This window comes from Mustelus asterias, chromosome 24, assembly GCF_964213995.1.
Source record: "Mustelus asterias chromosome 24, sMusAst1.hap1.1, whole genome shotgun sequence".
Taxonomy (NCBI): Eukaryota; Metazoa; Chordata; class Chondrichthyes; order Carcharhiniformes; family Triakidae; genus Mustelus; species Mustelus asterias.
In genome coordinates, this window is record NC_135824.1 from 328,118 (window position 1) to 356,054 (window position 27,937).

Genomic DNA, 27,937 nt, shown 5'->3' on the forward strand with positions numbered 1-27,937 from the left:
GCCCCCACACACTCCCTCAGCTGCGATATGGACAGTAACCCAGGAGCAGTGCACACACACAGCACTATCTGCATACCAGCCTTCACAACCTCTTTAAAGCAAGTGGCACCCAATGGGAAGGGAAGGTAAAGCCTGCAAGTGACCCCTCTCCACCCCCTTCCCTGATGTAGCGATTCTGGGACCCCCATCCTGGCCCTGAGTTGAACTGATCTGTGTCCCTGTGTCCTCTCCACTGCCCCCTGAGCAGTGCCCACCACGGAGGGTGTGATTGCCTAAGCGCCCCCCCTCCAAAATCCCCCTGAGAGGGGAAGGCCTCAGGTTCACACTGAGAGAAACTGAGAAACTAGAAGCAAGAGGAGGCCGTTCGGCCCTTCGAGCCTGCCCTGCCATTCATTTTGATCATGGCTGATCATCAAATTCAATATCCTGATTCCCCCCTTCCTCCCATATCCCTCGATCCCTTTAGCCCCAAGAGCGATAGCTAATTTCTTCTTGAAATCAAACAATGTTTTGGCCTCAGCTACATTCTGTGGTAGTGAATTCCACACATTCACCACCCTCTGGGTGAAGAAATTTCTCCTCACCTCAGTTCTTAAAGGTTTACCCCTTATCCTCAGACTATAACCCCTAGTTCTAGAGTCCCCCATCATCAGGAACATTCTTTCTGAATCTACCCTGTCTAACCCTGTTAGAATTTTATAAGTTTATAAGTTTCTCATTCTTCTAAACTCCAGTGAATATAATCCTAACCTCTCCTCATTTGACAGACCTGGAATCCCAGGAATCAGTCTGGTAAGCCTTCGCTGTACTCCCTCTATAGCAAGGACATCCTTCCTCAGATAACGACACCAAAACTGCACACAATACTCCAGGTGTGGCCTCACCAACGCCCTGTACAATTGCAGCAAAACATTCCAAACCCTATACTCAAATCCTCTCGCTCTGAAGGCTAACATACCATTCACCTTCTTTACTGCCCGCTGTACCTGCACGCTTACTTTCAGCGACTGATGCACGAGGACACCAAGGTCTCACTGAGTATCCGCCTCTCTCAATTTACACCCATTCATGTAAGAATGACAAGGACTTTAGAATAGTTTCAGGGATAAGAATAATAAGCAACAAGTTCACAAAGTAACCGTGAAAGGAATTTCTCCTGAGTGTTTGTTTATTGAATATTTATATTGGAACTTCTCCTTTCTGTCTGGAACTTCAATTATTGACTGTAATGTGAGGAAATAGTTAGAGTAAAAGAAGAAATTAGTTTATAAATTGACCAATATATTTGAGAAATATTCTTGGGTCTGAACGCAGCAGCTAAATCAGGAGGGATCATCTTACCACATTCCATGCTTTCTCAACCTCATTTGCACCCAAATATTGGACATAAGATGCAAATCCTTCATTCAGCCACAAGTCATTCCACCATTTTATTGTGACCAGATTCCCAAACCACTGGAACAAAGAAACACAGATTAACTTTCAAAAATATCAATTCCATAAACTGCTTAATACTTTAGGAATGTATCAGTCCCATTCTCTAACAGAGTTATTTTAATAGAGGCTTTCTTTGTCCCATTCTACAACAGTCTGTAATTTCAGGAATGTATCAGTTTCATTCTGAAATGGAATCTCAATCCAGAGAATTGCATATTTTCTCTTTCAACACTTTCTAATATCTCCTTCGTTGCCTCAGGAAGGTTTTGTGTGCTTCAATGTTACAGCTATTATTTCAATTTGCGTTGTTTTCATTGAAGGAAAGGAGTAAATTCCAATGTGAACTGTTCCGAAACGGTGTGCAGTTGTGTTAGAAATTATGTCAATGTTGGTCAACCAGAGAGATTTTATTTGTCCCGGAGATTCTCCAGAATCTTTACTGTTTATTTTTTCAACGAGCTGAATTACATAGAAACATGGAAACATAGAAAACTACAGCACAAAACAGGCCCTTCGGCCCCACAAGTTGTGCCGAACACATCCTTACCTTTCAGACCTACCTATAACCCTCCATCCTATTAAGCTCCATGTACTCATCCAGGAGTCTCTTAAAAGACCCTATTGAGTTCGCCTCCACCACCACTGACGGCAGCCGATTCCACTCGCCCACCACCCTCTGTGTGAAAAACTTACCCCTAACATCTCCCCTGTACCTACCCCCCCGCACCTTAAACCTGTGTCCTCTCGTAGCAGCCATTTCCACCCTGGGAAAAAGCCTCTGAGAGTCCACCCGATCTATGCCTCTCAACACCTTATACACCTCTATTAGGTCTCCACTCATCATACGTCTCTCCAAGGAGAAAAGACCGAGCTCCCTCAGCCTATCCTCATAAGGCATGCCACTCAATCCAGGCAACATCCTTGTAAATCGCCTCTGCACCCTTTCAATCTTTTCCACATCCTTCCTATAGTGAGGCAACCAGAACTAAGCACAGTACTCCAAGTGGGGTCTGACGAGGGTCTTATATAGCTGTATCATTATCCCCGGACTCCTAAACTCAATCCCTCGATGAATAAAGGCCAGCACACCATATGCCTTCTTAACCACCTCCTCCACCTGCGGGACCGATTTTAGAGTCCTATGGACCCGGACCCCAAGGTCCTTCTGATCCTCCACAGTACTAAGAGTCTTTCCCTTTATATTGTACTCCTTCATTCCATTTGACCTGCCAAAATGGACCACTACACATTTAGAACATAAGAAATAGGAGCAGGAGTAGGCCATCTAGCCCCTCGAGCCTGGCCCGCCATTCAATAAGATCATGGCTGATCTGACGTGGATCAGTACCACTTACCCGCCTGATCCCCATAACCCTTAATTCCCTTACCGCTCAGGAATCCATCCATCCGCGCTTTAAACATATTCAGCGAGGTAGCCTCCACCACCTCAGTGGGCAGAGAATTCCAGAGATTCACCACCCTCTGGGAGAAGAAGTTCCTCCTCAACTCTGTCTTAAACCGACCCCCCTTTATTTTGAGGCTGTGTCCTCTAGTTTTAACTTCCTTACTAAGTGGAAAGAATCTCTCCGCCTCCACCCTATCCAGCCCCCGCATTATCTTATAAATCTCCATAAGATCCCCCCTCATCCTTCTAAACTCCAACGAGTACAAACCCAATCTCCTCAGCCTCTCCTCATAATCCAAACCCCTCATCTCCGGTATCAACCTGGTGAACCTTCTCTGCACTCCCTCCAATGCCAATATATCCTTCCTCATATAAGGGGACCAATACTGCACACAGTATTCCAGCTGCGGCCTCACCAATGCCCTGTACAGGTGCATCAAGACATCCCTGCTTTTATATTCTATCCCTCTCGCAATATAGGCCAACATCCCATTTGCCTTCTTGATCACCTGTTGTACCTGCAGACTGGGCTTTTGCGTCTCATGCACAAGGACCCCCAGGTCCCTTTGCACGGTAGCATGTTTTAATTTGTTTCCATTGAGATAGTAATCCCATTTGTTATTATTTCCTCCAAAGTGTATAACCTCGCATTTATCAACGTTATACTCCATTTGCCATATCCTCGCCCACTCACTCAGCCTGTCCAAATCTCTCTGCAGATCTTCTCCGTCCTCCACACGATTCACTTTTCCACTTATCTTTGTGTCGTCTGCAAACTTCGTTACCCTACACTCCGTCCCCTCCTCCAGATCATCTATATAAATGGTAAACAGTTGCGGCCCGAGTACCGATCCCTGCGGCACGCCACTAGTTACCTTCCTCCAACCGGAAAAACACCCATTTATTCCGACTCTTTGCTTCCTGTCGGATAGCCAGTCCCCAATCCACTTTAACACACTACCCCCAACTCCGTGTGCCCTAATCTTCTTCAGCAGCCTTTTATGGGACACCTTATCAAACGCCTTTTGGAAATCCAAAAACACCGCATCCACCGGTTCTCCTCCATCAACCGCCCTCGTCACATCTTCATAAAAATCCAACATGTTCGTCAAGCACGACTTTCCCCTCATGAATCCATGCTGCGTCTGATTGATCGAACCATTTCTATCCAGATGCCCTGCTATCTCCTCTTTAATAATGGAATTATTAAAGAGGAGATAGCAGGAATTAATAACCCAATTTACCTGGGTTGAAGTCCATCTGCCACTTCTCCGCCCAGTCTTGCATCCTATCTATGTCCCTCTGTAACTTCTGACATCCCTCCAGACTATCCACAACCCCACCAACCTTCGTGTCGTCGGCAAACTTACCAACCCACCCCTCCACTTCCTCATCCAGGTCATTTATGAAAATGACAAACAGCAAGGGTCCCAGAACAGATCCCTGGGGCACACCACTGGTGACCGACCTCCATTTAGAAAAAGACCCATCTATACCCACTCTCTGCCTCCTTTGGGCAAACACAGTAAGAAGTTTAACAACACCAGGTTAAAGTCCAACAGGTTTATTTGGTAGCAAAAGCCACACAAGCTTTCGGAGCTCCAAGCCCCTTCTTCAGGTGAGTGGGAATTCTGTTCACAAACAGGGCATATAAAGACACAAACTCAATTTACATGAATAATGGTTGGAATGCGAATACTTACAACTAATCAAGTCTTTAAGAAACGAAACAACGTGAGTGGAGAGAGCATCAAGACAGCCTGAGTGGAATCATTTAAATTAATCAAGAGAATTCCTTTCTTTTTCTTCTAATAAGGTCACGGGAGATATTACACCCACCTTCCAACAGTGCAGCACTCCCTCAGCACTGACCCTCGAACAGTGCGGCACTCCCTCGGTACTGACCCTCTGACAGTGCAGCACTTCCACAGTACTGACCCTCTGACAGTGCGGCACTCCCTCAGCACTGAGCCGCTGACAGTGCGGCACTCCCTCAGCACTGACCCTCTGACAGCGCGGCACTCCCTCAGCACTGACCCTCTGACAGTGCGGCACTCCCTCAGTACTGACCCACTGACAGTGCGGCACTCCCTCAGCACTGACCCTCTGACAGTGCGGCACTCCCTCAGCACTGACCCTCTGACAGTGGGGCACTCCCTCAGCCCTGACCCTCTGACAGTGCGGCACTCCCTCAGCACTGACCCTCTGACAGTGCGGCACTCCCTCAGCACTGACCCTCTGACAGTGGGGCACTCCCTCAGTACTGACCCTCTGACAGTGCGGCATTCCCTCAGCACTGATCCTCTGACAGTGCGGCACTCCCTCAGTACTGACCCTCTGACAGTGGGGCACTCCCTCAGCACCGACCCTCTGACAGTGCGGCACTCCCTCAGTACTGACCCACTGACAGTGCGGCACTCCCTCAGTACTGACCCTCTGACAGTGCGGCACTCCCTCAGTACTGACCCTCTGACAGTGCTGCACTCCCTCAGCACTGACCCACTGAGAGAGCGGCACTCCCTCAGTACTGACCCTCTGACAGTGCGGCACTCCCTCAGCACTGACCCTCTGACAGAGCGGCACTCCCTCAGTACTGACCCTCTGACAGTGCGGCACTCCCTCAGTACTGAGCCTCTGACAGTGCGGCACTCCCTCAGTACTGACCCTCTGACAGTGCGGCACTCCCTCAGTACTGACCCTCTGACAGTGCGGCACTCCCTCAGTACTGACCCTCTGACAGTGCGGCACTCCCTCAGCACTGACCCTCTGACAGTGCAGCACTCCCTCAGTCCTGACCCTCTGACAGTGCGGCGCTCTTGGTGCTGCAATGAGTTGTGCCGAGATTGGGGTTTTCTGCCACAGGAGCACGGGAGTCAGATTTAATAAGTTAAAGCAACTGTTGATTAATCTGGTCTAATGGAAGAATAATTGTATTTACCTGATGAGCCAGTTCATGTGCAATGACCATTAGAACCCTCTCCTTGTTTCCGGCAGATGACAGTTGGGGGTGGTATAGGAGAGCCGTCTCGCGGTAGGTGATTAGGCCCCAGTTCTCCATGGCACCAGCATTGAAATCAGGAAGTGCAATCTGGTCTGGAAACATGAAAGTCCATCACCATAATCAAAGGGACATGAGACACAGTGCGGCATTCTACAGCCACGCTCGAGCAAGACCGGAAATTCCCTCCCAAGGTTAACAGATGTTTCCGGTGTCTGCTCCAGACTCTCTCCGATTCCCTGGCAGGCGGGGCGGTAGAATTCCGGCGAGTCTATATTGTGTTCATTCGTGTCCAGTTATTGACACTGCATGTGTAAATTCTCAGATGCTGCAGTTGTATTGGGCGTTGGTGAGGCTGCACCTGGAGTATTGTGTGCAGTTTTGGTGTTTTTATCTGAGGAAGGATGTCCTTGCTATAGAGGGAGTACAGCGAAAATTTACCAGGCTGATTCCTGGGATGGCAGGTCTGTCATATGAGCAGAGACTAAGTCGGTGAGGATTATTATCGCTGGAGTTGAGAAGAGTGAGAGGGGATCTCATAGAAACTTATAATATTCCAGCAGGGTTAGACAGGGTAGATTCAGAAAGAATGTTCCCGATGGTGGAGGAGTCTAGAACTGGGAGTCATAGTTTGAAGATAAGGGGTAAACCTTTTAGAACTGAGGGGAGGAGAAATTTCTTCACCCAGAGGGTGGTGAATGTGTGGAATTCACGACCACAGAAAATAGTTGAGGCCAAAACATTGTCTGATTTCAAGAGGAAATTGAATATAGCTCTTGGGGCTAACGTGATCGAGGGATATGGGGGTGGGGGGGGAGGGGGGGATCAGGATATTGAATTTGATGATCATCCATGATCAAAGTGAATGGCAGAGTAGGCTCAAGGGGCCAAATGGCCTCCTGTTTCTAGTTTCTATAATTACTCTGGAGATAATGCAGAATCTGTTAATGTTAGAACAGGAAAATTTTCCTCCTGTTGATATGAACAAGTGGAGGTGGAGTATCTCCACTTGCTCATAAGAACATGTGAACTAGGAGCAGGTGTAGGCCATTCAGCCCCTCGAGCCTGATCCATCATTCAATACCATCATGGCTGATCTCACCTTGGCCTCAGCTCCACCTCCCTGCCCATTCTCCATAACCCCTCATCCCGCTACTAACTAAAATCTATCTCCACTTTAATTTTGTTTCATGTTCCGGTGCCCACTGCACTCTGGGGTACAGAATTCCACAGATCCGTGATCCTTTGAGTGAATCTAATCCCTCATTTCTGTTTTAAATCTGCCATCTTTTAATCTAAAACTATAGCCTCTTGTTCTAGAATGTCCAACTTGCAGCTTTATAAGGCCCTCGTCAGACCCCACTTGGAGTACTGTGCTCAGTTCTGGTCGCCTCATTACAGGAAGGATGTGGAAATTATTGAAAGGATGCAGAGAAGATTTACAAGGATGTTGCCTGGATTGGTTGGCATGTCTTATGAGGATAGGTTGAGGGAGCTCGGTCTTTTCTCCTTGGAGAGACGAAGGATGAGAGGTGACCTGATAGAGGTGTACAAGAAGTTGAGAGGTATAGATCGGGTGGATTCTCGGAGGCTTTTTCCCAGGGCTGAAATGGCTGCTACGAGAGGACACAGGTTTAAGGTGCTGGGGAGTAGGTACAGAGGAGATGTCAGGGGTAAGTTTTTCACTCAGAGGTTGGTGGGTGAGTGGAATCGGCTGCCGTCAGTGGTGGTGGAGGCAAACTCGATAGGGTCTTTTAAGAGACTTCTGGATGAGTACATGGAACTTAATAGGATTGAGGGTTATAGGTAAGCCTATATATAAGCCTAGGTAGGTACAAAGAACAATACAGCACAGGAACAGGCCCTTTGGCCCTCCAAGCCCGCGCCGCTCCCTGGTCCAAACTAGACCATTCTTTTGTATCCCTCCATTCCCACTCCGTTCATGTGGCTATCTAGATAAGTCTTAAACGTTCCCAGTGTGCCCGCCTCCACCACCTTGCCTGTCAGCGCATTCCAGGCCCTCACCACCCTCTGTGTAAAATATGTCCTTCAGATATCCGTGTTAATCCTCCCCCGCGCCTCACCTTGAACCTATGACCCCTTGTGAATGTCACCACCAACCTGGAAAGGGACATGACCGGCACAACTTGTGGGCCAAAGGGCCTGTTTGTGCTGTATTTTTTCTATGTTCTATGTTCTAAAAAGAAACATCCGCTCTGTGTATATCCTGTCAATCCCCTTCAGCATCTTTTGTACCCCAATCAGATCTCCTCTCATTCTTCTAAATTCCAGCAAGTATTGGCCTAAATTGTACCTCTCTTCATTAGACAAGTCCTTCATCCCTGGAATCAATCCAGTGAATCTTCTCTGAACCGCCTCCAATGCATTTACATCCTTCCTTAAGTAAGGGACCAAAACTGTGGCAGTATTCCGGATGTGGTCTTTACCAATGCCCTATACAGTTGCAATAGCAACTCCCTACTTTTACATTCTATTCCATTCGCAATGAATAGCAACATTCCATTTGCCTTTCTTATGACTTGCTGCGCCAGCATTCCAACCTTCCACTGTGCAATGCGACAGTGGGAGAGGGCACATCCTGAGTGAGGCGCAGTCAGAGCGAGTGTGGGGACTTTGGGAATTTGGTGCAGAAGGGAAAAGATTATTTTCCTTTTTTTAGTTTTCAAACTTTTTAATGTTCCGAGAGTGGTCGTGCCCTAGGACCGACGTGGCAGCTACGAGGGAGAGGGCTGATAAGTAAGTAGTGGGTAAGCTGGGTTTTTTTAAATTTAGCTATATTAAAGAAGAGTTCTAAGTTTTTTAAAAATAGCTCAAATAATTTTCCAATTGGCATAAATTTAACATAAGAATCTTTTAACATAAAGCATGACTGGCTCGCTCAGTCCTGTGTTATGCACAGCTTGCAGCATGTGGGAATTCCTAGATACTCCTTGCAGGCTGGATCAGAAGTTGCACGGGACATGCCACCTGTTTCACCAGCTTGAGAGCCGGGTTGTGGAGCGTGAGCATTGCCTGGAGGCTCAGCGGGGCATCCGCAAGACCGAGAGGTTTGTGGACAACGCGCTTTCAGATGTGGTCACCCCACAGTTTAAGGAAATGTAGTCAGAAGGGGAATGGGTGACCATCAGTCAGAAGAAGGGAGACAGACAGGTCATCAGGAAAGTCCCAGAATGCAACTCACTCAAGAACCGTTTTTCTGTGTTGGAAACGGAGAGAGTGACAGTTCCTCTGGGGAGTGGAGCCAGGACTACGTTCATGGAGCTGTGGGTGACTCAGCTGTACAAGAGGGGAGGAGTAAGAGCAATAGTGGATGTTAGGGAACGTGGGGAAATAAATAGTGATGTCTTGAGGAGTGTACATATTACAGAGAAGGAGGTGCTGAAAGTCTTAAAGCACATCAAGATAGATAAATCCCTGGGGCCTGATGAAGTATATCCAGGACATTGTGGGAGGCTAGGGAGGAAATTGCGGGTCCCCTAGCCGAGATATTTGAATCATCGATAGTGCCTGAAGATTGGAGAGTGGCAAATGTTGTGCCTTTGTTTAAAAAGAGCTGCAGGGAAAAGCTTGGGAACTACAGGCCAGTGAGCCTCACATCTGTGTGGGTAAATTGTTGGAAAGTATTTTGAGAGACAGGATCTACAGGCATTTAGAGAGGCAAGGACTGATTAGGGACAGTCAGCATGGCTTTGTGAGTGGAAAATCATGTCTCACAAATTTGATTGCATTTTTTGAAGGAGTAACCAAGAAGGTAGATGAGGGCAGTGCAGTTGATGTTGTCTACATGGACTTTAGCAAGGCCTTTGACAAGATATGATAGGTTGTTGCATAAATCTCACGGGATCCAGGGTGAGGTATCTAAATGGATACAAAATCCTTGACAGAAGCCAGAGGGTGGTTGTAGAGAGTTGTTTTTCAAACTGGAGGCCTGTGACCAGCGGTGTGCCTCAGGGATCAGTGCTGGGTCCACTGTTATTTGTCATTTATATTAATGATTTGGATGAGAATATAGGAGGCATGGTTAGTAAGTTTGCAGATGACACCAAGATTGGTGGCATGGTGGACAGTGAAGAAAGTTATCTCCAATTGCAACGGGATCTTGATCAATTGGGCCAGTGGGCTGACGAATGGCAGATGGAGTTTAATTTAGACAAATGCAAGGTAATGCATTTTGGTAGATTGAACCAGGGCAGGACTTACTCAGTTAATGGTAGGGCGTTGGGGGGAGTTACAGAACAAAGAGATCCAGGGGTACATGTTCATAGCTCTTTGAAAGTGGAGTCACAGGTGGACAGAGTGGTGAAGAAGGCATTCGGCATGCTTGGTTTCATCGGTCAGAACATTGAATACAGGAGTTGGGACGTCTTGTTGAAGTTGTACAAGACATTGGTAAGGCCACACTTGGAATACTGTGTGCAATTCTGGTCACCCTATTATAGAAAGGATATTATTAAACTAGAAAGAGTGCAGAAAAGATTTACTAGGATGCTACCGGGACTTGATGGATTGAGTTATAAGGAGAGGCTGGACAGACTGGGACTTTTTTCTCTGGAGCATAGGAGGCTGAGGGGTGATCTTATAGAGGTCTGTAAAATAATGAGGGGCACAGATCAGCTAGATAGTCAATATCTTTTCCCAAAGGTAGGGGAGTCTAAAACTAGAGGGCATAGGTTTAAGGTGAGAGGGGAGAGATACAAAAGTGTCCAGAGGGGCAATTTTTTCACAGAGGGTGGTGAGTGTCTGGAACAAGCTGCCAGAGGTAGTAGTAGAGGCGGGTACAATTTTGTCTTTTAAAAAGCATTTAGATAGTTACATGGGTACGATGGGTATAGAGGGATATGGGCCAAATGCGGGGCAATTGGGATTGGCTTAGGGATTTTAAAAGAAAAAGGGCGGCATGGACAAGTTGGGCTGAAGGGCCTGTTTCCATGCTGTAAACCTCTATGACTCTAGTGATAGGTGACTCGATAGTGAAGGGTGCAGACAGGCATTTCTGCAGCTGCAGATGTGACTCGAGGAATGCACTGTTGCCTCCCTGGCGCCAGGGTCAGGGGATGTCGCTGAATGGCTGCAGAATATTCTGAAGGTGAAGGGTGAACAGTCAGAGATCATAGTTCACATTGGTATCAATGACAAAGGTACAAAGTGGAATGAGGTCCGGCTTGAAGAATTTAGGGAGCGAGATAGCGGAATGAAGAGCAGGAGCTGAAAGTTTGTAATCTCCGGATTACTCCCAGTGCCAGTGAGTATAGGAACAGGATAGCACAGATCAATGTGTGGCTGAAGAGATGGTGCAGGAGGGAGGGCTTTAGATTCCCAGATCACTGGGTCCCTTTCTGGGGAAAGTGGGACCTGTACAAGTCAGACAGGTTGCACCTGAACCAAAACCGGACCAACAGCCTTGCGGAGAAGTTTGCTAGTTCTGCCGAGGGAGTTTAAACTAATTTGACAGACAGATGGATCTAAGTATGGAGGGACAGTGCAGAGTGATGCACAGCTAAAGATAGAAGAAAAACCAAGTCAACCTGGAAGACATTGCAAAGGGAGACATGTTACGGCAAGGCTCGGTGACATTTACTTAAACGCAATGAGTCTTACAGGTAAGGCTGATAAACCGTGGGTTTTGGGAGAATGGCATTATTGTGATCACAGAGACGTGGTTGAGAAAGTGGCAGGACTAGCAGCTCAGGGTATAGAGTCTTCAGGCAAGACGGGGGGGCAAGGGGGGGATGTAAAAGAGGAGGTAGTGTCCCAGTATTGGTCAAGGAGTGATTACTGCAGTGAGATGAGATGATATATTCGCACACTCCTCAATGGAGGTTATATTGGTGGAACTTTAAAACAAAAAGGGTTGCTGGGAGAGTACTATAGCCCCCAAAATAGGCAGAGACAGATAGAAGAGCAGATATGTCGACCAATCTCAGAGAAGTGTAACAACAACAGGGCAATAATAGTCGGGGATTTCAATGTCCCCAATATTAATTGGGATAGGCAGAGTGTGAAAGACTTAGAGGGGGTGGAATTTTTAAAGAGCATCGAGCAGCGTTTTTGAGCCGGTGCGTAGAGTGTCCAATAAGAGAGGGCCGGTACTGGAGCAAATTTTAGGGAATGAAGCTGGGCAGGTGGTAGGAGTGCTGTTGGGGAAGGATTTCAGTGACATTGTCCATAACTCAGTTCGGTTTAAGGTAGTTATGGAAAAGGCCAAAGATGACTAGAAGGTTCTGAATTGGTGGAAGGCTGATTTTAATTGGATAAGACTGGATCTGGCCAAAGTGGATTGGGAGCTGCTACTTGGAGGGAAATCCACATCGGAGCAATGGGAGTCAGTCAAAAAGGAAATAGAGAGAATACAGGGCCAACATGTTCCCGTAAGGATAAAGGCTGGGACCAAAATGCCCAAAGAATCCTGGATGTCAAGGGATATACAGCATTGGATGAGGAGAAAATAGGAGGCTTATGACAGATATAAGGGGCTCAAAACAGGGGATGCCCCGAGAGCAGTGTCGAGAGTGCAGGGGGTATTTAAAAAATAAATTAAAAGAGTGAAGAGGGGGCATGAAAAAACTCTGGCAGGCAAAATAAAGGAAAATCCCAAGGTGTTTTATACTAAGGGCAAGACAGTAATCTGGGAAAGAGTCAGGCCCATTAGGGATCAAAGTGGCAACCTGTGTGTGGAACCAGGAGATGTGGGTGAGGTGTTAAATGAGTATTTTGCACTATGGAGAAGGACAATGTCAGTATAGAAATCACAGAGGGATCTGTGATATTCAACAGAGGAGCTGCTAATGATTTTACTGGGTTTAAAAGTAGATAAATCCCCAGGTTCAGACGCCATGCTGCTGTGTGAGACAAGGGAAGAGATTGCAGGGGCTCTGATGTGAATTTTCAAATCCTCTCTGACAACAGGACAGGTTCCAAAGGAGTGGAGGACAGCTCCCATTATTCAAGAAGGGAAGCAGGGAAAAACCCAGGTAATTACAGACCAGTGAGTTCAACATCAGCGGTAGGGAAATTATTAGAAAATATTCAGAGGGACAGAATTAATCAGCACTTGGAGGGGAAAGGATTGATCAAGGATAGTCAGGGGAGGTCACATTTAACAAATGTAATTGAATTTTGTTACCAGGTGCGTAGATGAGGGAGTGCAGTTGATGTAGTCTACATGGACTTTGACAAGGGTCCACAAGGGAGACTGATCAAGAAGGTAAGAGCCCATTGGATTCAGGGCAATTTGGCAAATTGGATCCAAAATTGGTTTAGTGGGAGGAGGCAAGGGGTGATGGTTGATGGTTGTTGTTGTAACTGGAAGCCTGTCCAGTGGGTGTTCGACAGGGATCAGTGCTGGATCCCATGCTGTTTGTAGTGTACGTTACTGATCTAGATATGAAGTAGGAGGTAAGATCAGTACGTTTGCAGATGACATGAAAATTGGTGGTGTGATAAGTAGCGAGGAGAAAAGCCTTAGATTACAGAATGATATAGACAGGCTGGTCAGATGGCAGAACAATTCCAAATGGAATTTAACCCTGAAAAGTTTGAGGTAATACATTTTGGGAGGGCTCACAAGGCAAAGGCATACATAATGAACGGTGCGAGGAAGTACAGAGGAGCAGAGGGTCCTTGGCTGCAAGTCGATAGATCCCTGAAGGCAGCAGGACAGGTTATTAGCCAAGGTATTGAATATAAGAGCAGGGAGGTTATGATGGAGCTGTATAAATCACTCACAGCTAGAGCACTGTGTGCAGTTCTGGTCACCACACTAGAAAGGATGTGATTGCAGTAGGGAGGATGCAGAGGAGATTCACCAGGATGGTGCCTGGGCTGGGGGTAGAGCAGAGAGAAAGAAACCTTTCCCCTTTGTAGATAACAATAACCAGGAGGAATAGATTTAAGGCAGGAAATTTAGAGGGAATTGGAGGAAATATTTTTTCACCCAGAGGGTGGTGGGAATCTAGGACTCTCTGCCTGAAAGGGTGGTAGAGGCGAGAATCCTCACGTTTAAGAAGCATTTAGATGAGCATTTGAAACACCGTAGCAAACAAAGCTACGGGCCAAGTGCTGGAAAACGGGATTAGAACAGAAAGGTGCTTGATGGCCAGTGCAGATTTGATGGGCCGAAGGGCCTCTTTCTGTGCTGTAAATCTCTATGACTTTAGGTGCTAGAATGGTCAAATCCACAGGGACATTTCTGGTATTTACTGATGGGGGCAGTATCCACAGAGGACCAGAGGATCTGCAAGGTTCCGGAGAAACCTGGACATCTGATCAGAAACAACATCAAAGTAAAAATGCAATGGCTCCACCCACTGCTCTGACCGACTTTCTCCAGCGGCTCAAAGCCCTGCCCGGCCCAGCTGTCCTGCTCCATTCACCCCACTCTGCCCCCTCCCCTGCCCCGCCCTGCCCTAGCTCTGCTCCCCCCTGCTCACTGCAGGTAATTGGCCATTAATCGCATTGTGTTTTCATCAGTTGCATTCAGCTTGCACATCTCTCTTTTCTGGTGTGAGCTGGCATACAAACCGGCTGGATTCCTGGCAACTTTATGAACTTACAGCAAGCGCATCCTCAGAGGGCACTCCCTTCACATTCCCAAAGCAGCTAAATGGTGCTGCTGGTAACTGATACCTGCCGATGTGGGACTTTTATTGGAACCAGTCTCTCTGGAGAGAGAAACAGTTTATGTTCCAGTTCAATGACCTTTCATCAGAACTAGAGCTAGTTAAAGATGTAACTGGTTTTAAACAAGTACTGGGTGAGGGGGCAGGGGAAGGGAAAGAATAGAAGGGGAAATCTAATAGTATGAAAGGGAGGAGGGGTTAAAAGATAATAAAGATGGAGAAAATATATGAGGAGGGTAAACCAGTGACGAATACAAAAACTGACAATAAAGGGAACTGTGATGGTTTGAGGCGTGAATTGGCCATGACGCACTGGGAAACATTACTGAAAGGGAAGACAATGGACAGGCAATGGCCGGCATTTAAAGAACGAATAGATGAACTCCAGAAGCTGTTTATTCCTGTTTGGTGCGAGACTGGTCAGAGAATTGTGACCAAACCATGGCTTACAAGAGAAATTAGAGATAGTATCAGATTCGAGGAAGAAGCAAACAAATTGGCAAGAAAAAGCAATAGGCCTGAGGATTGGGAGCAGTTTAAAATTCAGCAAAAGAGGACCAAGGGATTGATTAAGAAGGGAAAAATAGAGTATGAAAGTAAGCTAGCGGGGAACATAAAAACTGACTGTAAAAGTTTCTATAGATATGTAAAGAGAAAAAGATTGACAAAAATGAAAGTAGGCCCCTTAGTTGAAACAGGAGAATTCGTAACGGGGAATAAAGAAAAGGCTGAGGAATTAAATTTGTACTTTATTCATGTCTTCCTTTGTGAAGTCTGAAGCAATGTTGCCAGAAGTGCTGAGAGGAACATGTTTTAGTGAGGAGCTGAAGGAAACCAGCATTAACAGAGAAATGGTTTTGGGGAAATTGATGGGATTGAAGGTGGATAAATCTCCAGATCCTGATAATCTCCATCCCAGAGTACTTAAAGGAGTGGCCTTGGAAATAATAGATCCATCGGTGGTTATTTTCCAAAACTCTATGGACTCTGGAATAGCTCCTATAGATCGGAGGGTAGCTAATGTCAGCCCACTATTCAAAAACAGAAGTAGAGAGAAAACAGGGAACAATAGACCAGTGAGTCTAATGTCGGTACTGGGGAAGTTGTTAGAGTCTATTATCAAGGATTTCATAACTCGGCATTTGGAAGGCAGTGGTATAATTAGATAAAGTCAGCATGGATTTACAAAAGGGAAATCATGCTTGATGAATCTATTGGAATTCATTGAAGATGTGTGCCTCAGGGATCAGTGCTGGGTCCACTGTTATTTAATTAATTATATTAATGTTATTATATTAATGATTTGGATGAGAATATAGGAGGCATGGTTAGTAAGTTTGTAGATGACACTAAGATTGGTGACATAGTGGACAGTGAAGAAAGTTATCTCCAATTGCAACGGGATCTTGATCAATTGGGCCAGTGGGCTGATGAATGGCAGATGGAGTTTAATTTAGACAAATACGAGATGATGCATTTTGGTAGATTGAACCAGGGCAGGACTTACTCAGTTAATGGCAGAGCATTGGGGAGAGTTACAGAACAAAGAGATCTAGGGGTACATGTTCATAGCTCCTTGAAAGTGGAGTCACATGTGGACAGAGTGGTGAAGAAGGCATTCGGCATGCTTGGTTTCATCGGTCAGAACATTGAATACAGGAGTTGGGACATCTTGTTGAAGTTGTACAAGACATTGGTAAGGCCACACTTGGAATACTATGTGCAATTCTGGTCATGATGTGGAGATGCCGGCGTTGGACTGGGGTGAACACAGTAAGGAGTCTAACAACTCCAGGTTAAAGTCCAACCGGTTTATTTGGTAGCAAAACGCCACTGGCTTTCGGAGCACTGCTCCTTCGTCAGGTGAGTGGGAGATCTGCTCATAAACAGCAAACAGGGCATATAAAGACAATTCTGGTCACCCTATTATAGAAAGGATATTATTAAACTAGAAAGAGTGCAGAAAAGATTTACTAGGATGCTACTGGGACTTGATGGATTGAGTTATAAGGAGAGGCTGAGGGGTGAGTTTAGAGAGGTCTTTAAAATAATGAGGGGCACAGGTCAGCCAGATAGTCAATATCTTTTCCCAAAGGTAGGGGAGTCTAAAATTAGAGAGCATAGATTTAAGGTGAGAGGGGAGAGATACAAAAGTGTCCAGAGGGGCACTTTTTTCACACAGAGGGTGGTGAGTGTCTGGAACAAGCTGCCAGAGGTAATAATAGAGGCGGGTACAATTTTGTCTTTTAAAAAGCATTTAGATAGGTACATGAGTACGATGGGTATAGAGGAATATGGGCCAAGTGCGGTCAATTGGGAATAGCTTAGGGGTTTTAAAAAAAAAGGGCGGCATGGACAAGTTAGGCCGAAGGGCCTGTTTCCATGCTGTCAACCGCTACAACTCTATGTAACTAGGAGTGTTGACTGAGGAGAGCCAGTGGATGTGGTTCATTTAGACTTTCAGGAGGCTTTCGACAAGGTCTCACATAACAGACTGTGTAAAGTTAAAGCGCATAGGATTGCACGTAATGTCTTGAGATGGATAGAAAGCTGGTTAGCAGATAGGAAGCAAAGAGTTGGCATAAATGGGTCTTTTTCTGATTGGCAGTCAGTGACTAGTGGGGTTCCGCAGGGATCTGTGCTAGGACCCCAGCTGTTCACATTATATATTAATGATTTGAAAGAGGGAACTGAATGTATTATTTCCAAATTTGCAGATGATACAAAGTTGGGTGGGAGGGTGAGCTGTGAGGAGGATGCAGAGATGGGCAACAAATGTTAGCCAGCCAGCGACACGCATGTTCCACAAATGAATTAAAAAAGAACTTTGACTCCTCCCTTCCTTTTTATTTATTTAAATAACCTCTTACAAATAACCTCTTATATAGAAACTAGAAGCAGGAGGAGCCATTCGGTCCTTCAAGCCTGCCCTGCCATTCATTTTGATCATGGCTGATCATCGAATTCAATATCCTGATTCCCCCTTCCTCCCATACCCCTTGATCCCTTTAGCCCCAAGAGCTAGATCTAATTTCTTCTTGAAATCGGACAACGTTTTGGCCTTAGCTACTTTCTGTGGTAGTGAATTCCACACATTCACCACCCTCTGGGTGAAGAAATTTCTCCTCACCTCAGTTCTTAAAGGTTTACCCCTTATCCCCAAACTATGACCCCTAGTTCTGGACTCCCCCATCAGAGAAACATAGAAAAACATAGAAAAACTACAGCACAAAACAGGCCCTTCGGCCTCACAAGTTGTGCCGAACATATCCCTACCTTTTAGGCCTACCTATAACCCTCCATCCTATTAAGTCCCATGTACTCATCCAGGAGTCTCTTAAAAGACCCTATTGAGTTCGTCTCCACCACCACTGACGGCAGCCGATTCCACTCGCCCACCACCCTCTGTGTGAAAAACTTCCATCTAACATTTCCCCTGTGTGGTGAACCATCGTTGGTTCCCACTGTGGGATTGTTCTAATGTTGTTGTTGGGCTAGGGTGGGATTGATACACCTGTGGTTGTTACTGTTGTGGCACATCCCAGTCGGGCTCCGCCTCCTGGGAGAGGTATAAGACCCCCTGCTCGGGTGGGACCTCTTCAGTCTGGGATAGTGTGTTAAAGTTCTGTTAGTTCCATTGTTAGTTAATAAAAGCCTTCTTTTACCGAAGCTTCGAGCCTCGTGTCCAATTGATGCGCATCACCCTGTACCTACCCCCCAGCACCTTAAACCTGTGTCCTCTCATAGCAGCCATTTCCACCCTGGGAAAAAGCCTCTGAGAGTCCACCCGATCTATGCCTCTCAACATCTTATACACCTCTATTAGGTCTCCTCTTATCCTATGCCTCTCCAAGGAGAAAAGACCGAGCTCCCTCAGCCTATCCTCATAAGGCATGCCACTCAATCCAGGCAACATCCTTGTAAATCTCCTCTGCACCCTTTCAATCTTTTCCACATCCTTTCTGTAATGAGGCGACCAGAACTGAGCACAGTACTCCAAGTGGGGTCTGACGAGGGTCTTATATAGCTGCATCATTATCCCCGGACTCCTAAACTCAATCCCTCGATTGATAAAGGCCAGCACACCATACGCCTTCTTAACCACCTCCTCCACCTGCAGGGCCGATTTTAGAGTCCTTTGGACCCGGACCCCAAGGTCCTTCTGATCCTCTACCGTACTAAGAGTCTTACCCTTTATATTGTACTCCTTCATCCCATTTGACCTGCCAAAATGGACCACGACGCATTTATCTGGGTTGAAGTCCATCTGCCACTTCTCCGCCCAGTCTTGCATCCTATCTATGTCCCTCTGTAACTTCTGACATCCCTCCAGACTATCCACAACCCCACCAACCTTCGTGCCGTCGGCAAACTTACCAACGCATCCCTCCACTTTCTCATCCAGGTCATTTATGAAAATGACAAACAGCAAGGGTCCCAGAACAGATCCCTGGGGCACACCACTGGTGACCGACCTCCATTTAGAAAAAGACCCATCTATACACACTCTCTGCCTCCTTTGGGCAAGCCAGTTCTGGATCCACAGGGCAGCAGCACCTTGGATCCCATGCCCTCACACTTTTTCGAGAAGCCTTGCATGGGGGACCTTTGGGATCATTGGGAACATTCTTTCTGAATCTACCCTCTCTAACCCTGTTAGAATTTTATAAGTTTCTATGAAATCTCCTCTCACTCTTCTAAACTCCAGTGAATATAGTCCTAACCGACTTAGTCTCTCCTCATGTGACAGACCTGCCATCCCAGGATGTACTCCCTCTATAGCAAGGACATCCTTCCTCAGATAAGGACACCAAAGACATCAGTCTTAAGGGAAGAAACTTTGAACATCCCATTAATACTAATGAATATAGGGGAGAAATGAAGTCCCATCACTATCACTATAGAAGTAGTATTAGGCAAACAATGGGGCCAAGTCCCCTGGTCTTGATGCCTTGCACCCTAGGATCCTAAAAGAAGTAGCTACAGAGTTAGTGAATGCATTGGATATAATTTTCCAAAAATACTTGGATTCTGGAGACGTAGCGGAGAATCAAAAAACTGTCAATGTGACACCCCTATACAAAAAGGAGGGAGGCAAAAACGTGGGTAACTACAGGCCGATTAGCCTAACATTTATTGTTGGAAAAATGCTGGAATCGATTATTCAGGAAGTAATAGCACATTTGGAAAATCAGAATCTGATCAAACAGATTCAGCACAGCTTCATGGAAGGGAAATCGTGTCTGACTAATTTAATAGAGTTTTACAAGGAAGCCTTAACGAGAGTGGTTAGAGGGGAACCAGTAGCTGTGTTGTATATAGACTTCCAGAAGGTGTTTGACAAGGTACCTCACAAAAGCCACAAGATAAGAGCCCATGGTGTTGGAGGAAGTATATTGGCACAGAGAGAGAATTGGCTAATGGGCAGGAAACAGCAAATGGGGATAAGGGGTTCACTTTCAAGGGGGTTGGAGCATAAAAGAGGGAAATCTTGCTGCAGCTGTACAAATTATTGGTGAGACCACACCTGGAGCACTGGGAGCAGTTTTGGTCCCCTTATTTAAGGAAAGATATTATTTTATTGGAGACAGTTCAGAGAAGGTTCACTAGGATGATCCCCGCTATGGAGGGATTGTTTTATGAAGAAAGGCTAAACATGTTGGGACTCTATTCATTGGAATTTAGAAGAATGAGAGGTGATCTCATTGAATCATATCGGATTCTTAAAGGACTTGACAGGATAAATGCTCAGAGGATGTTTCCCCTCGTGGGTGAGTCTAGGATCAGGGGGCACAGTCTTAGAATAAAGGGGCACCAGTTTAAGACTGAGATGAAGAGGAGTTTCTTCTCTCAGCGGGTTGTGAGTCTTTGGAACTCCTTGCCACAGAGAGCTATGGGGGCAGAAACCTTGTATATATTCAAGGCTGAGGCAGATAGATTTTTTTGGGTTCAGAGTGGAGAGTATCTGACCATAGCCAGCCTGTGTGTTTAAAGGGACTGTGCATTACTGAGACCATTATAGCCTAAATCTAGATATGCTTTGTAATCTGTGTTAACATTAAATTCTGTCTATTTGTGAAGCTAAGGGGTGGAGTAAAGGTGCACTGTATCATAATCGAACTTCTCATGTTTAATGATTTTCTCATTGTTAAAACTAATTAACGGTCATGTGACTCTGTTTCCTCCATGTTTTCTGAACACAGTAAATGTTAGTCTTTTGAGCCTGGGTTCCATTCTGGGAAAACTGTCCAGTTAAACCATCAACTGAGATCACAATGCCATAAATGAATAAAAGTTAGAGGTGAAGGCGGATGTCAGAGGTAGGTTCTTTACTCAGAGAGTAGTAAGGGCGTGGAATGCCCTGCCTGCAACAGTAGTGGACTCACCAACATTAAGGGCATTTAAATGGTCATTGGATAAACATATGGATGATATTGGAATAGTGTAGATTAGATGGGCTTTAGATTGATTTCACTGGTCGGCGCAACATCGAGGGGCGAAGGGCCTGTATCGCACTGTAATGTTCTATGTTCTATAAGGCAGGTTAACAGGGTGGTGAGGACACTCGCCTTTATCAATCGGGGTATAGGTTACAAAAGCAGAGAGGTCACGATGGAGTTGTATAGAACTTTGGTGAGGCCACAGCTGGAGCACTGGGTGCAGTTCTGGTCGCCACATTATAGGAAAGTTGTGAACGCACTGGAAGGGGTGCAGATTCACCAGGATGCTGCCTGGGATGGAACATTTAAATTATGAAGAGAGATTGGATAGGCTTGGGTTATTTTCGTTGAAGCAGGGAAGACTGAGGAGCGACTTGATAGAGGTGGACAAGATTATGTGGGGCACGGACAGAGTGGAGAGGGAGCAGCTGTTCGCTTAGTTGAAGGGTCAGTTACGAGGGGAAACAAGTTAAAAGTGAGAGGTGGGAGGTTTAGGAGGCTTTGAGGAAAAATGCCCCGCGTATTTACCCTGTTAATCCCCCTGACATTAAGGGGCAATTTAGCATGGCCAATCAACCTAATCTGCACATCTTTGGACTGTGGGACGAAACCAGAGCACCCAGAGGAAACCCATGCAGATACGGGGAGAACGTGCAAACTCCGCACAGACAGTGACCCGAGCTGGGAATTGAACCCAGGTCGCTGGCACTGTGAGGCAGCAGTGTTAACCACTGTGCCACCATGTCGCTCTGCTGGGATCATCCGGGCAATCATCCAGACTCACTTGTCCTTGTCTGCTCACTGGTCAAGGTCTTCACCAGTGAGGGGTACATATGGTCCCCAGCAACAGGGACCTCAAGTGATGGTGGGAATGGAGGCCATTGAAGCCTCCTGGATGGTCGAGGGTAGGGCTGGGCAGTGCCTCTTAGGCAGTGTCAGCCTAACAATGTTTGCCTGGCACTGCCCACCGGGCACCCTGGCACTGCCCACCAGGCATCCACTGGGGTGGGACCTGAGAAGGTGGGGCCTGAAGGGGCAGGGCCACAATGTAAGTAGGCAGGGGGAGCTCTGTAGGGAGCCGAGGGAAGGGGGAATTCTGCAGTGGGGTTTGATTGGCTGGGCTGGTGATCGGTGGAGGAGTGAGGGTTGGGGAGACCAACAGCGATCAGCGGCAGGTCCCAATGTCCACTGGGGGGGGGGGGGGAGATGACAGGAGATCTCCCTGTACACTGTACATGTATACATTGTGCACTGTGAGATCGGGGCACCTGCGCAATGGCGCCCCTAGAGCTCAGCAGCCGGCTTCATCGGCATGAATAGGCTCTGCCCCCTCCTGGCGAGAATTGCATCCTGCCTTTTTTTAACTAAATGTCGTAGATTGCAACTGGGAGCTCGTCCAAATAATCATCACGATTCTCTCCTATTTTCACACTCATTCGGCACTTAGAATGTTTTTGGTAAGATCGCCTTTAAGGATAACTGCTCCTAAAACATCATGTGTACTAATTAGAGAAATGGAATGCATAATTTTAAATACCTGGAGTTTCCTGTTAGACGTTTAAAAATAATAATGCACGCTGCTCTGATTACTGAATGTTGCTAAAACAACACCAAACATTTCTAATTCAACAAAACACTGAATAAAAACCATCTTCAAAAAACATACCTGATTTTGGAAGTGGATAGCTAATATTGTAATAATGTTCAAAATACGATAGAATCTTTCCAGTAACATTTAATGCGTAGTCTGCCTGTCCTTCCTGAATCGCTTGGTCTCGGGCCCAAATACGGATCTGAAAAAGATGACATTGTTTAGAAATCTTTTGTCAGTTTAAGTATTAATTTCATAGTCTCCTGCTTGAAAGGAGTTTTAGATCAGAAGAACTGTTCTGCTCTTATATCGAGGTACAAGATCATGTCCTGGTAGTGAGAACATTGTAACCCTCCACAAAACACTGTCTCTCTGGGGAAAGTATAAAAACTTATCTCTTACAAGGAAAGGAGAGCTTGTGCTATGGCTTTCCGTTAGGAATGTTACTACATAGAACATAGAACAGTACAGCACAGAACAGGTCCTTCGGCCCACGATGTTGTGCCGAGCTTTATCTGAAACCAAGGTCAAGCTATCCCACTCCCTATCATCCTGGTGTGCTCCATGTGCCTATCCAATAACCGCTTAAATGTTCCTAAAGTGTCTGACTCCACTATCACTGCAGGCAGTCCATTCCACACCCCAACCACTCTCTGAGTAAAGAACCTACCTCGGACATCCTTCCAATATCTCCCACCATGAACCCTATAATTATGCCCCCTTGTAATAACTCCATCCACCCGAGGAAATAGTCTTTGAACGTTCACTCTATCTATCCCCGTCATCATTTTATGAACCTCTATTAAGTCTCCCCTCAACCTCCTCCGCTCCAGAGAGAACAGCCCTAGCTCCCTCAACCTTTCCTCATAAGACATACCCTCCAAACCAGGCAGCATCCTGGTAAATCTCCTTTGCACTCTTTCCAGCGCTTCCACATCCTTCTTATAGTGAGGTGACCAGAACTGCACACAATATTCCAAATGTGGTCTCACCAAGGTCCTGCACAGTTGCAGCATAACCCCGCGGCTCTTAAACTCCAACCCCCTGTTAATAAAAGCTAACACACTATAGGCCTTCTTCACAGCTCTATCCACTTGAGTGGCAACCTTCAGAGATCTGTGGATATGGACCCCAAGATCTCTCTGTTCCTCCACAGTCTTCAGAACCCTACCTTTGACCCTGTAATCCAGATTTAAATTTGTCCTACCAAAATGAATCACCTCACATTTATCAGGGTTAAACTCCATCTGCCATTTTTCAGCCCAGCTTTGCATCCTATCTATGTCTCTTTCCAGCCTACAACAGCCCTCCACCTCATCCACTACTCCACCAATCTTGGTGTCATCAGAAAATTTACTGATCCACCCTTCAGCCCCCTCCTCTAAGCCATTAATAAAAATCACAAATAGCAAAGGACCAAGCACTGATCCCTGTAGCACTCCGCTAGCAACCTGCCTCCAGTCCGAAAATTTTCCATCCACCACCACCCTCTGTCTTCGATCAGATAGCCAGTTACCCATCCAATCGGCCAACTTTCCCTCTATCCCACACCTCCTCACTTTCATCATAAGCTGACCATGGGGGACCTTATCGAACGCCTTACTAAAATCCATGTATATGACATCATAGAACATAGAACATAGAACATTACAGCGCAGAACAGGCCCTTCGGCCCACGATGTTGCACCGACCAGTTAAAAAAAAAACTGTGACCCTCCAACCTAAACCAATTTCTTTTCGTCCATGAACCTATCTACGGATCTCTTAAACGCCCCCAAACTAGGCGCATTTACAACTGATGCTGGCAGGGCATTCCAATCCCTCACCACCCTCTGGGTAAAGAACCTACCCCTGACATCGGTTCTATAACTACCCCCCCTCAATTTAAAGCCATGCCCCCTCGTGCTGGATTTCTCCATCAGAGGAAAAAGGCTATCACTATCCACCCTATCTAAACCTCTAATCATCTTATATGTTTCAATGAGATCCCCTCTTAGCCGCCGCCTTTCCAGCGAAAACAATCCCAAATCCCTCAGCCTCTCCTCATAGGATCTCCCCTCCATACCAGGCAACATCCTGGTAAACCTCCTCTGCACCCTCTCCAAAGCCTCCACATCCTTCCTGTAATGTGGGGACCAGAACTGCACACAGTACTCCAAGTGCGGCCGCACCAGAGTTGTGTACAGTTGCAACATAACGCTACGACTCCTAAATTCAATCCCCCTACCAATAAACGCCAAGACACCATATGCCTTCTTAACAACCTTATCTACTTGATTCCCAACTTTCAGGGATCTATGCACACATACACCTAGATCCCTCTGCTCCTCCACACTATTCAAAGTCCTCCCATTAGCCCTATACTCAACACATCTGTTATTCCTACCAAAGTGAATTACCTCACACTTCTCCGCATTAAACTCCATCCGCCACCTCTCGGCCCAACTTTGCAACCTGTCTAAGTCTTCCTGCAAACTACGACACCCTTCCTCACTGTCTACCACACCACCGACTTTGGTGTCATCAGCAAATTTGCTAATCCACCCAACTATACCCTCATCCAGATCATTAATAAATATTACAAACAGCAGTGGCCCCAAAACAGATCCCTGAGGTACACCACTTGTAACCGCACTCCATGATGAATATTTACTATCAACCACCACCCTCTGTTTCCTATCCGCTAGCCAATTCCTGATCCAATTTCCTAGATCACCCCCAATCCCATACATCTGCATTTTCTGCAGAAGCCTACCATGGTGAACCTTATCAAACGCCTTACTAAAATCCATATATACCACGTCCACTGCCTTGCCCCCATCCACCTCCTTGGTCACTTTCTCAAAAAACTCAATAAGGTTAGTAAGGCACGACCTACCTGCCACAAAACCATGCTGACTATCACCTATCAATTCATTACTCTCCAAATAACATCAACTGCCCTACCTTCATCAACACACTTAGTTACCTCCTCAAAAAATTCTATCAAATTTGTGAGGCACGACTTGCCCTTCACGAATCCGTGCTGACTATCCCGGATTAATCCGCATCTTTCTAAATGGTCGTAAATCCCATCCCTAAGGACCTTTTCCATCAACTTACCAACCATCAAAGTAAGACTAACCGGCCTATAATTACCAGGGTCATTTCTATTCCCTTTCTTAAACAGAGGAACAACATTCGCCACTCTCCAGTCCTCTGGCACCATCCCCGTGGATAGTGAGGACCCAAAGATCAAAGTCAAAGGCTCTGCAATCTCATCCCTTGCCTCCCAAAGAATCCTAGGATATATTTCATCAGGCCCAGGGGACTTATCAACCTTCAGTTTATTCAAACCTGCTAGTACATCCTCCCTCCGAACATCTACTTCCTCCAGCCTATTAGCCTTCTCTTCCTCAAAAACATGGCCCCTCTCCTTGGTGAACACTGAAGAAAAGTATTCATTCATCACCTCTCCTATCTCTACTAACTCCATACACAAGTTCCCACTACTGTCCTTGACCGGCCCTAACCTCACCCTGGACATTCTTTTATTCCTCACATTTATTCCTCATGTATTCCTTTTATTCCTCACTCTTCTATGAAGAGTAAAAAGCCTTGGGGTTTTCCTTGATCCGACCCACCAAGGACTTCTCATGCCCCCTCCTAGCTCTCCTAAGCCCCTTTTTCAGCTCATTCCTTGCTAACTTGTAACCCTCAATCGAGCCATCTGAACCTTGTTTCCTCATCCCTACATAAGCTTCCCTCTTACTCTTTGCAAGACATTCCACCTCTTTCGTGAACCATGGTTCCCTCACTCGGCTATTTCCTCCCTGCCTGACAGGGACATACCTATCAAGGACACCCAATATTTGTTCCTTGAAAAAGTTCCACTTTTCATTAGTGCCTTTCCCTGACAGTTTCTGTTCCCAACTTATGCCCCCTAATTCTTGCCTAATCGCATCATAATTACCTCTCCCCCAATTGTAAACCTTGCCCTGCCGTACGGCCCTATCCCTCTCCATTGCAATAACAAAATACACCGAATTGTGGTCACTATCTCCAAAGTGCTCTCCCACAACCAAATCTAACACTTGGCCCAGTTCATTTCCCAGTACCAAATCCAATGTGGCCTCACCTCTTGTCGGCCTATCCACATATTGTGTCAGGAAACCCTCCTGCACACACTGCACAAAAACTGCCCCATCCGAACTATTCGACCGACAAAGGTTCCAATCAATATTTGGAAAGTTCAAGTCCCCCATGAGAACTACCCTGTGACCCCCACACCTATCCATAATCTGCTTTGCAATTCCTCCCTCCACATCTCTATTACTATTTGGGGGCCTATAGTAAACTCCTAATAATGTGACCGCTCCTTTCCTATTTCTAACCTCAGCCCATATTACCTCAGTGTGCAGATCCCCCTCGAACTGCCTTTCTGCAGCCGTTAAACTATCCTTGATTAACAATGCTACTCCTCCACCTCTTTTACCACCTTCCCTACACTTACTGAAACATCTATACCCTGGAACGTCCAACAACCATTCCTGTCCTTGTTCTACCCATGTCTCCGTAATGGCCACAACATCGTAGTCCCAAGTACCAATCCACGCCCCAAGTTCATCTACCTTGTTCCGGATGCTCCTTGCATTGAAGTAGACACACTTCAACCCACCTTCCTGTCGACTGGTACCCACCCTTGACCCTGATACCTTCCCCAATACCTCACTACCCTCAACACTGACTTCCGGACTACAACTCCTATTCCCACCCCCGACTGTGCCGACACAGAGGAACAATTGCTAATTTTTAACGGAAAAAGCACCATTGATGTGTATCAAAAGACCTGTATTGACTAAGCGGGGGTGGGGGGGTGAGGCGGGGAGGGGGGGGCGGGGGGGGGGGGGGGGGCGCGAGGGGGGTGGGTGGGAGTTTCTGCCTTGCATCCAGACTCAGGTTTTGCACAGACTTTAACCCACACACTCTATCCCCCCTCACTGCCTCCCCCCCTCACTCTCACTGCCCCCCTCACACACACCCCCACTTTCACTACCCCCCTCACACACACCCCCACTCGCACTACCCCCCTCACACACACCCCCACTCTCACTGTCCCCCTCACACACACCCACACTCTCACTGCCCCCCTCACACACACCCCCACTCTCACTGCCCCCCTCACACACACCCCCACTCTCACTACCCCCCTCACACACACCCCCACTCTCACTGTCCCCCTCACACACACCCCCACTCTCACTACCCCCCTCACATACACCCCCACTTTCACTGTCCCCCCTCACATACACCCCCACTCTCACTGACCCCTCACACACACCCACACTCTCACTGCCCCCCTCACACACACCCCCACTCTCACTGCCCCCCTCACACACACCCCCACTCTCACTACCCCCCTCACACACACCCCCACTCTCACTGTCC

At 46.6% G+C, this 27,937-nt stretch overlaps 1 protein-coding gene across 1 annotated transcript in view; it reads right to left on the reverse strand.

Moving 5' to 3' along the window:
* Positions 1-27,937, reverse strand: part of LOC144511126 (aminopeptidase N-like) — a 109,012-nt gene that overhangs the window by 54,088 nt on the left and 26,987 nt on the right. Inside the window, exons 4-6 of the mRNA XM_078241104.1 lie at positions 22,586-22,712; positions 5,781-5,935; positions 1,342-1,455 (exon numbers count right to left, since the gene is read on the reverse strand). Coding sequence (XP_078097230.1) covers positions 1,342-1,455; positions 5,781-5,935; positions 22,586-22,712 — 396 coding nt within the window. The remainder of the gene's footprint in view (positions 1-1,341; positions 1,456-5,780; positions 5,936-22,585; positions 22,713-27,937) is intronic.